Raw genomic sequence first — 11,377 nt, 5'->3', positions numbered from 1 at the left:
TTAGAGGTGACCGCCTTAACTAAACAGAGTGAGATGTCTAAAAAATATTCATTTTGCATGATTAAATGTTGCATTAAAAATAAAAGTTGCTTATTAAATGTGTTGTTTTGTTATAAATTAGCTGATTAAGATATTATTTCTACTTGTACATTATTAACTAGCCTAGAAATTACACTCACTAGTCTGGAGATGCTAGTTGCTATTCTTACAATGCTAATGACTAGCCTAGGCTAATAACTAACCAAGAAACACTAGTCATGAGTGTAGGGACACACTAGGGACTAGCCTAAGAAAGTTAGTTGCTATCATTAGGACGCTAGAGACTAGCCTAGTATTGCTAGCAACTAGCTTGAGCAAGTTAGTCACTCACCTAGGGATTCTAATGACTCACCTTGAAATAGCTGCTAGCCAAGTGACGATAGTGGCTATGCTAGGGATGCTAATGACTAGCCTAGGATTGTTGTGAGTAGTGTTAAAAGTTAATCATTAGCTTTGGATGTTAGCTGCTATTCTTGGGATGCTAATGACTCACCTAGATGTGCTAGTCGCTAGTCTATAGATGCTATTTGCTATCCTGTGAATGCTAGTGAATCACCTGGTTGCTAGCCTAAGGATGCTAGTGACCAGCCTGAGGAAGTTTTAAGATATTATCGATTATTGGAAAATGATTGATTATTTATGAATATTGTGAATATTTTTTTAAACATTTGACAAACTAAACTGTCAAATAGTAATAATAGTAATTTTCCTAATTAGGAAACTTATTAGATGATGAAGCTTTGGTAATAAGGTCGAAATAATCATTAACTATATCATTAGATCAGCGTTTAAGTCTGTTCTTCATCGTCCTTGTGTAATATTTTTAAACCTTTGGTCATTTGAGATCTTTGATGTAAAGTGCTTTATAAATAAAATTTATTATTATTATTATTTCTGTGGACCCAGCCCCTTATTTTTAAATATAAACTGAACAATCAGCAGCCTCAGATCAGTTGGAGCTGCTTCAGTGTTTCTTCAGTGTCTCGGTTTTCTCGCCGCGCTGCATAAAAGACTGACTCTGAGGCGTCTAAGACAACACGGCCTTCATCTCCTGCGTGGTGTGTGTGTGTGTGTGTGTGTGTGTGTTTTGTGTGATGCCGTTGGTCTTTTCACGCCCGTTACAAAGCTCCCCTTCAAAGCTGCAGCCAGATTCGCCTCTGTGTGTGAGAGAGAGAGGACGGGTCACAGAGAGGAGGACGAGGCAGAAGAGGAGGACGAAGGACATAACTTCACATATGTGGCATTTTTTTTCTGGTTTATATGAACCCAAGATGACAGTAAATGTATTAACATTTAGATTAAGATGACCAGCAAAAATATGAATTAACAATGTTTAGAGAGAGAGAGAGATTAATTACATTTTTAAAAAAGGGACATTGAGCAAATATGCTATTATACTGACATCTAGTGGTAAGATTGAAGAACTACAACAACACTAAATAATGAGTTGATTGGTCAGATAATAAGATAATGCTAAAACTGCAAGGGATTTTGATATATAAAATTTATTATTTGTTTTATAAAACAGAGTTTAAGTAGTTCTACTTTGGGTTTTAATGTGGTTCTTGTAACTTGTTTTTGAAAGTTATGATATAATATAATATAATATATACATATATTTTGCTCTCACAGTAACACAATGCCTCTTATAAATATCTGTATATCCAGCAGAAAATACATTATGATGCTTTTTCTCGTCTTACTAGTTAAGTTCAAACGGTCTCTATTTAATATATTTATTATCTTTAGGAATTTATTCTATGAATTGCTATTTTAAAATGATTGTATCACCTTTATTATTTTTAACAATTAAAAGAAATTGTGTGTTCGGTCAGGAGCACCAAGGAAATGTTTGCTTGTAAAGAATTTGCTTTTGAAAAGTTATTTTATTTATTTATTTCTAAATGACTTTTAAGAATGTATTCTATTCTACAGTTTTAAAAATTAGTGTACAATTTTTATGTTTTATTTAACAGAAACTATGTTGATGTAAGACACGTTTGCTTGTAGAAATGTTATTTATTTATTTTATTTATTTATTTGTAAGTTATATTTAAGAATGAATTCTACTCTACAATTGTAAATATATTTTTATTATTTTTACAACATTTAAAAATAAAAACTTTTATTTGTTTTATTTGTTTGTTTTATTATTTGTTATTTGTTTGCATCAGGTTGAGGTCAAAGGTTGGGAGCAATCAGGAAATGTCATCTGGGGCTAATCCGAATGATCCGAACCGAACATGCGCATTAGAAATTACTCCTGAAATAGCTGTTTATCTTCCAGCCAATCAGAAGCGTTCACTGCGCGGACTAATCAGAGAGCAGCGTGTGTGATGGAGCGAGCCGGCGGCGGGTTACCTGCTCACTCCGAGTCGGTACCGGCGTCCGTCACCTGTCCCGGTAGCTTTAAAGCGTGGAGCTCAAACTTTCCGGATGGAAAGTGACACCAGACCGGCAGCCTCGCACCGCAGCGGGGGTTAAACTTCCCGAAGCTCCGGTCCCGTCATGGCCCGGACCGGCAGCGGCTCCGGGACGCTCCTCTGCCGCCGCAACGCCAAGCTGGACTCCTTCCTGAAGCGGAACACGGAGCGGGCGGTGTACGAGCGGATCCGAGCCCACGAGCCGTGCGTGGTGGTGTCGGAGGCCATCAACAAGGTGTACATGTACGCGGTGCTGAGCGACGAGCGCGTGTACCTGACCGAGTACCCGCCGCGCACGCTCACCACGGCCGTTAGCTTCGGGCGCGTGCGCGACATAGAGCTGGTGAGTTTAAACCGACAATGTAAATTTAAAAAACAGAATAAAATCAGTTTCTACTGTTTTTATCTCGATAGAAATGTCAAAAAAAGTTTTAATTTACTTAATAAATAATAAATTATATCAAATTAGATTTGAAAATAAGGATATAGAGCAATTAACTATCGATTAATTAATAAAATACAGTATTTATTTGCTGAGTTTTGGTGTAATAAAGATAACTGTTAGCTCCAACACTATATTTTTAATTAATAATGACATTCTGCTTAAAAAATGTCTATAAAAGTCTCAGCCACGTCTTCAAATGTCTTATTTTGTCCAGTAACCGAAGTAATGTTTATTTTATTTGAGATTATAATGCTAGGTAGCTTCTAAAAGTGACTTTTTAAAGCTTAAATCAATAGTCAATTAATCGATTAATCAATAGATGGACAGTTATTCATCAAATATTTTAGTAATAGATTAATTTGTCAGGAAAAAATGTGAAAAAAAGTTAAAATACAGTACCTGTTGGCTTAGTTATTGGTCTTATAAAGACAATAGTAGTATTTTCTTTAAAAGAAATCCATAACGTCTTTAATAAATGCCTCAGCCAGGTCTTCAAATGTTGTATTTTGTCCTAAATATTCATCTCAGAAGAAAGAAGAATAAGTGTTATCTGGATAAGACTTGAACAATCCAGTTTTCTACTTATTTTGTGAAATATTTTGACGTCTTTGTGCTTTAAATGGAAATTTAGAAGAAACTTGAGAAGTTTAATTCATCAGCTTATCAGATATTTTACATATTTACACGCCTATCGTATATTTTTCCAATGTAATCAGTCGTTTGAATGTTTTCTTTCAGTATTTCCTGGTTAAAGCCTCTAAAATGTGATGATTTGAAGTTTTTCTTTCACATAAATGAAGGAAAATTAAACTTTTACCGGGTTTTGGCCTGATGAGAACAGTTTTATCAGTAATTAGCAGATTTATTAATAATTTAAAAAATAATTAGTAGGAGCAGAGTATGAATTATTAATATGCCGGTACTTTTCTCTTTCTTTCTGTAGCAAATTGAATATTTCGAGGTTACGTGACTTACGTTTTGAAGTCACCAAACAACGTGATGACTGATCTGACATCAGCCGATTAATTGATAACGAGATCATCTTCAGTTACGTCCTTATCTGCGACCAAAGCCAGTGAAAATACCTGCGCGTCACACTGTGGCCTCATTAACTAAGAGTCTCCTGCTGTTTGATCGGTGTTAAATTCTTCAGATTACAGATCGCTGACTTCTACTCACAGGTTTCACATCGCACCTTTTCCATTGACTGAATTAATTCAGATCTGGTAAATAACACTTCACACGGCCTCCTGTTCACGTCGTGTTTGAAATATAAAAGAAATTTGGGAGATATGATGCTTTAAAACAGTTTTTCTCACCTTCTCTATATCGTATTTGACCAAACATGCAAGGTACCAGTATTCTTCCATCCAGTACGACTTCCACATCCAGAGGACGTCATTATCTCCAATGTCTATTTAAAATAAACGTCCAGAAGTCCTGCTAAACTCAAGCCCTTTATGAAGGGCAGAACTCGCCTGAAAATAATCAGGTTTTCTGCAGTTTTGAAGTAACGCAGCGACTTGTGTCTGATTATCCGAAAAACAGGACCTGCAAATAAGTAATTCAGCTTATTCTCGTACCATTTTAACTCCCGTTGATCTTTGCTGAACTTATTTACTCTATTCAAGCCGCAATCAGACAAATAAAAACACAAAAGCGGCAAAACAATTACCCCAGAGTCAAATATTTAGTTCAGGAGGTGGAGGAGACCAAAGACGGAGCTAGAAGAGACAGAATATCGGACTTAGATTCACTAGGTTGATGCCGACACAACTCAGAATGAAAGCACATCAGGAGAACATTATTTTTAGACTCTTATTATTATTCTTATTCTTACTACCAGTCTGCACCAGTATAAGCTTAAAATAGGTTGAGCCACAGCGCCACATAACCTGCAGAGTCCAGCAGGAAAGCCCCGTGTGCGGCGGCTAAGCCTCTAATTTCGACCTCATCTCGTTATGTCAGCGGTTTAACTTCTAATCTAATCCTGTCTGCGTTAAACGGTCAGTTTACTACCTGTTGCTGATCTCTTGACAGCTTCAGCCGCTTCTGTAACACGACGGGATAAATAACGATGCGTGTAAAGAAACATGTCAAATTCACTTAAGAGACGAAAACACTGACGTTCATCGAGTCCTCTTCTTATGTGACGGTTTAAATTCACACACTGGAGAATTAGTTCTGTTTATATTTACACAAAGATTGTATAGATTTGGATGTAAACCTGGTTAGAGTTGTTATAATAGCAGAAAAAACACAAAAATAAATAGAGAAAATGAATAAATGTGAACAAAAATCACATTTGAGTGAAAGTACACAAAAGTAGAGACTGAATTGAGATTCAGTTGTATGCTATTCATATGCAAATAGCTTATAAATATATATGTTTCTATTTATATTCAAGTAGAGAAGAAATATTTTGTTGACAATGATATACAAGAAGAAAAAAATGTTTGGTCTCCTCAGGTGAACGACCTCCCAGAGTTCCTCAGCGGGAAGGACAGGGAGCGCTGCCAGCACGTACGAATCACCTACGTCGCCGAAAAGCCCGCAAGGAAGGGCCGCGATTGGCTGAGGAGAGACAAGGGGGTGGAGCTTCCTCCTGCGGACCCGTCGTCCCGGAGGAACAGCCACTGCGCCGCGATAACGCCCACCACAGAAGAAGGTAGAGACGATTTGGTCAGAAGCTGGAGGTGGTGGAGACCAAAAATGGAGCTAGAAATCTCAGCGTTGACATTATCAGGTGTCAGGTGTGCAGTTTAAACCGAAAATGTAAATAAAAACAGAATAAAATCAGTTTCTACTGTTTTTATCTCGATAGAAATGTCAAAAAAAGTTTTAATTTACTTAATAAATAATAAGTGATATCACATTAGATTTGAAAATAAGGATATAGAACAATTAACTATTGATTAATTAATAAAATACAGTATTTATTTGCTGAGTTTTAGTGTAATAAAGATAACTGTTAGCTCCAACACTATATTTTTAATTAATAATAACATTCTGCTTAAAAAATGTCTATAAAAATCTCAGCCACATCTTCAAATGTCTTATTTTGTCCAGTAACCGAAGTAATGTTTATTTTATAGAGATTATAATGCTAGGTAGCTTTTAAAAGTGACTTTTTAGAGCGTAAATCAATAGTAAATTGATCGATTAATCAATAGATGGACAGTTATTCACCAAATGTTTTAGTAAAAGATTAATTTGTCAGAAAAAATGTGAAACAAAAATTAAAATACAGTACCTGTTGGCTTAGTTATTGGTCTTATAAAGACAATAGTAGTATTTTCTTTAAAAGAAATCCATACCCATCCATTTTCTCACGGTTAGCTAATCGACTATCGGATATAGTCTTTTAGAAACAGTTAAAACAGTTAAAAAATTACATTTAGAATTATAGAAAACAGAGAAAAGCAGCATTTTTTTGATAAACAGTTTGCGAAATGTTGGATATTTCTTTCAGCAGGTGGTGGAGACCAAATATAGAGCTAAAATAGATTGAATATCGGACTTAGACTCATCCGTTTGTGTCACAAAAACAAAACAAACTCGTTCTCATTACAAGAAATTGTTGATATTGTCATGTGTTACCTATTAGTTAAAAATAAAGGGTTCTAAAAGATAATAAAAGGGTTAATTCACTCAACCAAGACATTGGACGCCATAGCTTTTGGTCTTTCTGTAATTTTGTGGATTGATGATTGGCTGAAAGTATTTAATATGTTTAATCTGAAGTTGTAACTCAGATTTTAGGATTTGGCTCCAAGCATCAGATTTTACAGTTTCATCTTTAGTTCAGTCCAGGTTTACTTCTTTAACCGTGTCATTTATTTATTATTTATTGTAAAATCCTTTTTGTTGTTGTGAGGGATTAAATCAGTGTGGAAAGACGAGTGAAGCTCATGTGTCCTTCTATTTCTCTACCTGTAACTCTAACCGTGCTCTCTCTGCTTCCTCCACAGGATATCCTGCAGAGAGGTGAGCACTCGCATACACCTGTACCTGATATCCGTGTCTGGAAGCCCGAGCTCCGGCTGCTCTTACTTTTTAATCCCTCTTAAAGAAACACGCTTATTTTAAAACACACGGGAGCATTTTCTAGTCCGGTGTCCCGACTGTCTGCTCGGTGTTTTTATATTCTGTGGAGGAGTCCTTCAGCTTTACGAGTCTGTTTGGTGTTTGGTTTGTGCGCTGGAGTCAGGGCGACAGACAAACTCTGAGTTATAAAAGCTTTACAGGAGGAGGAGGAGGAGGAGGAGGAGGAGGAAGGACGGTGGAGAGTTAAAGCTCAGCGGTGAACGTGTGGAGATGTTGTGTTAAATGAAAGCTGTGTGTTGCCTGAGTGTATAATGAGCCTCATCAGTGTCTCAGGTAGCTTCATGACTTATTCACTCTGAGAGTTGACACTGTTCACTGAGTGGCTCCGCTGTCGCTTCACTGGGTTGGAGTCATCAGACTGTACACATGTTTAATTATCATCTCATTTCATTGGGTTAATGAGTGGCCAATAAAACGTTCTATATATTAGGATTTATCCAGGTCATGATGGATCTGAAACGAGGACAGATGGACAAGCGCTTACAGACGTTAAAATAAGAGAGAAATCTATCGTCTAATGGTCGTTAATCTACATCCTCGTTAGGTTACTGAAGATCACAGTAAATATTTCATTATATAATAAACAGACACATTATAATTAGTTAGTGTTGTCTCTTGGCTGCTGAGTTGTTGCCTGGTTACGACAGACTGCTGTAAAGCTGACGGGCGTGATGTAAACTCCGTCTCGCGCTCGGCTGCTCCGTTCGCCGCCGGGACGTCATTAAACCAAACCCTCCCCAGTAGAGAGTCGTCTCCTGCCCCGGCCTGAGTCTAAAGAGTAAATCTGTAGACGAGCTCTGGCGGTTAAAAACACATTTAGCGTTATTATTATTATTTTAAAATCAAATCAAACTTTTCTTCCTCCTCTCTCCGTCAGGAAGGACAGCCGGTGGAGGAAGGACGAGCTCCAGCCTGTGCTGAAGCCGGCACGCTCTGCCTCCTGCCCCAACCCAGAGACGCTGGGCCTCCTGATGGTCCCGCGCCCTCCCACCCAGCCTCACCCCTCATACTCCTCCTCAGCCTCACCCACCTCACCTTCATCACCCTCAGAGAAACGGCTCAACACCCGCGAGTTAGCTCAGGTATGAACGGCTTCGTCCTGAGATTATTCGTCGTAAATTAAAGGAAAATTTTTGGCATTTCGCTCTGAAGAGAAGAGATTTAGGATGCAGTTACACTTTCTGAACAAATGCTCAGATTTTCATTCATAAAACCAATCAGATTTCACTTTTTTATTGATGTGCATTAATTAGAGATGTTTACATTTATGTTTTTAAAGTACAACGTTTTTTCCTGAACCCGTCGTGTGCCGCTGTGGCGCTCCAGGTACCGTGGAGGATCGGCTCGGTCCTGTCCCGCCTGCTGAGGCGAGACGGCGTGGACGGCGGTGGCGGCGGCAGCGGCAGCAGCGGCGGCGTGGAGAGGGAGGCAGAGCTGCACCTTTACGCCGTCTCGCACACGTCCCGGCTTTACCTCCACCTGCAGAGCTCCTGGAACAGTTTCATCATCGTGAGTGTTCGCCCCTCGGAGACCGGTCCTGGTTCCTCAGATTCAGATTGTTTTATTTGATGGTCTCCCTCTACTCAGTCTGTGGTTTGTGTGTTTGTGCGTCCAGAGGTCCACTCTGATGTTAGACCCTCTCTACAGGAGGAGGTGCCTTGCTTCAGCCGACCCCTCTGCTCCTGCCATCAGGTAACAAACTCCTAACGCCTTTTATTTACGTTTATAATAATACATTCAATACATTTGAGTCCTCAGAATCCCTCAGTGGGATAGTGGAGGGGTTTTTTTTTGTCTGTAAATGTGAATAAAGCATCTGAAGCTGGTGTCGTTGCAGCTGGGAGCAGACGGCTCACCTGTTCGGTCAGCTGAGCTCGGAGCTGCTCCAGGACGGGATCAGCGTGGAGAGTTTGTATCTGCTGCTGCAGGAGCTGAGAACCGCCGCTCACCGCAACGTCATGCTGCGCCGCCTCTTCTGGAGGGTGAGATGCTCATATGTAGGCCACCAAGGTTCACCTTTAAACCTCCACCTTTCCTAACTTTCCTTCCTGGAGATATTGGTATAAAACTGTTTACAAAAACGGGGTCTTAAATCAGTCCTGTCTTCACAAACAGATGGTTTCTGAAGAGTTTCTGTTCCCTCTCTCTCTCTCGTGTGTTTCAGTCCAGTGAGGTGTGTGTCTTCATGGTCCAGACTCTGGAGGGTTGTCTTCACGGTTGTCAGAGTCCCAGTGGAGTCTACACCCCAGATCAGCTACTGTAAGCTACAGTGTGTGTGTGTGTGTTTATGTCATGTTGTGGTGACAAAACAGTTCACACATTTACATGAGTGTGAAGGCTTGGTTAGCTTGGTTCAATTTAACTGAAGAGAAGTTTGGGTTTTAGTTTGGATTAGGTAAGATAGGATTGGGTTTAAGTTGGGACATAAAGGAATGTAGATTAGGCTAAAACCAGGTTTAGGTTGGGTTTAGATTAGGATAAAGTCTGGTTTAGGTAAGGAGAATGAGTTTGGGTTTAAGGTTAGAATTGAGATTAGGTTTAGGTTGGAACAAGTTTGAATGTAGATTAATCTAAAATCAGGTTCAGGGAAAGAAGTTGACTTTTGGTTTAGGTTAGGAGAAAGAGTTTGGGTTTATGTTGGGACAGCTTTAGTTTGAGGTTAGAATGAGATTAGACTGGAGTCAGGATAGAGTTATGTTTAGGTTAGGATAATAAGTTTGCATTTAGGTTGGGCTTAGATTAGAATAAAATCAGATTAAGGCTACAGTTAGATTATGATTTACAAGACGTCTGCAGCGCTGAATTACTCGTTTAATCAGCTCCTGTTTGATATTTAACGACTACATGATGATGCTGATTGTCTCAGTTTGGTGTCAGTAGCAGCAGTAGTAGCAGTAGCAGTAGCAGTAGCAGTAGCAGTAGCAGTAGCAGTAGTAGTAGTAGTAGTAGTAGTAGTAGCAGTGGTAGTATTTGTGAGTAACACCTGGCCGCTGTTTGTCTCCAGACTGAGCACTCTGATCGTCCAGACGCTCGCCATCATGTTCAGAGAGACGGAGGTGGAAGCCGCCAGAATCAACCTGCTCTCTGCCAAGAAGTAAACGTCCCACCTGTCTGTGTGTTAAGAGACGCTCTCTCTCTCTGTGTGTGTGTGTTGTCCTGTACGTTCATACCGTCATGTCTCTGCAGAGGGGCCCTGGCCTCCAGGATGCTGCTCGCCTTGATATGTGATCCACAACTAGAGACACAGAGCCAAGGGTCTGTGGTCGAGTCTGAGGTGAGCTGCTCTCTGATAACTTTAATAAATCAGATTAAAATCTTTTTAATGTATTTATCATCATCATCATCATCCTCTTCCAGCTTCAGGTCTTACTAGCAGAGTACCTGGATGCTGCCTGCTCTCTGCTCTTTGAGCTGCTGCTTTTAGGCCACGAGGTGATAGCTGTATTCATTACTATATTTTATTTTTAGTAAATTTAAATTATGCAGACCCTTTTCTTGTTCTTCTTTTATTCAGACCAGCAGGTGTTTCTCTGCCGACAACTTCCTTTGCGTCGGCTGGATCCTTCGAGTCCTGCAGCCTCATCCTCACATGGTAGACCTCACTGTTTCATTCATAATAATAATAATAATAATAAACCCAATCTAATCCAAACCTGCCCCCCTCCCCCTCCAGTTGTCCTTCATTGGTTACCAGGCCCAGCAGGTGGTGCTGGTTCTGTCGAGCCTGAGGGAGTCTGCTCTGAGTCCGGTCCAGTCCGTCCTACTCTTCCAGCGCTGTCGCCTCCTGCTGGTGTGTCTGCAGTACAACAACCAGATGGCTCAGCACCTGCGCTCACACTTCAGAGAGGAGTTCAGGTTCGCTCTGCTCTGCTGCCGTTTCCTGCTCCAGACTCACTCAAACATTCATTCCATAGATTCATAAATCTCCACTCTTGCCTTTTTGACTTTCCTCTCCTCAGGTACTTCGTGAAGCCGTCGTGTGCAGAGGAGAAGCTGCCGCCTCGCTACCCGATCAGCCGACCGACTCTACGACTGGTCCAGTATATTCTCAATCTGATTCTGAACCGATGATCCACGCTTTGTTTTTAACCCCAGTTCACCAACGCTGAAGGAAAGTGTGCCTTTACCAAAGTCATTCTGGGCTTCGAGCTGTAAGGCCTCAGACACTCTGAATGTTCCCGTGTCATCTGATCAGCTAATCTGATATTTTAACCTGTAAAGTGTTCAAAAGCCTCTGAGTGCACTCTAAATAAACTGAAATTGTCTAAGTCACTATTTAAGACTCTGTCGTTTTTACCGAAAATAGGCTAACGTGTGAGCTAGCTTTGCAAACGATGTAGTGTCACATCCTTTTCCCAAATTT

At 40.0% G+C, this 11,377-nt stretch overlaps 1 protein-coding gene across 1 annotated transcript; it reads left to right on the top strand.

Moving 5' to 3' along the window:
- Window positions 1-2,541: 2,541 nt before the first annotated feature.
- cUnh12orf56 (chromosome Un C12orf56 homolog) lies at window positions 2,542-11,376 on the top strand. Its single transcript, XM_084573373.1, has 14 exons — window positions 2,542-2,805; window positions 5,377-5,575; window positions 6,879-6,894; window positions 7,892-8,096; window positions 8,341-8,523; window positions 8,630-8,706; window positions 8,852-8,996; window positions 9,179-9,273; window positions 10,019-10,108; window positions 10,201-10,288; window positions 10,372-10,446; window positions 10,529-10,606; window positions 10,688-10,869; window positions 10,974-11,376. The coding sequence occupies exons 1-14, from the start codon at window positions 2,548-2,550 to the stop codon at window positions 11,083-11,085; spliced, it is 1,803 nt and encodes a 600-aa protein (XP_084429499.1). The 5' UTR covers window positions 2,542-2,547; the 3' UTR covers window positions 11,086-11,376.
- Window position 11,377: the final 1 nt, after the last annotated feature.

Source organism: Chelon labrosus, assembly GCF_963514085.1.
Source record: "Chelon labrosus genome assembly, chromosome: 23".
NCBI classification, from domain to species: Eukaryota; Metazoa; Chordata; class Actinopteri; order Mugiliformes; family Mugilidae; genus Chelon; species Chelon labrosus.
This window is presented reverse-complemented; position numbering and strand designations above follow the sequence as displayed.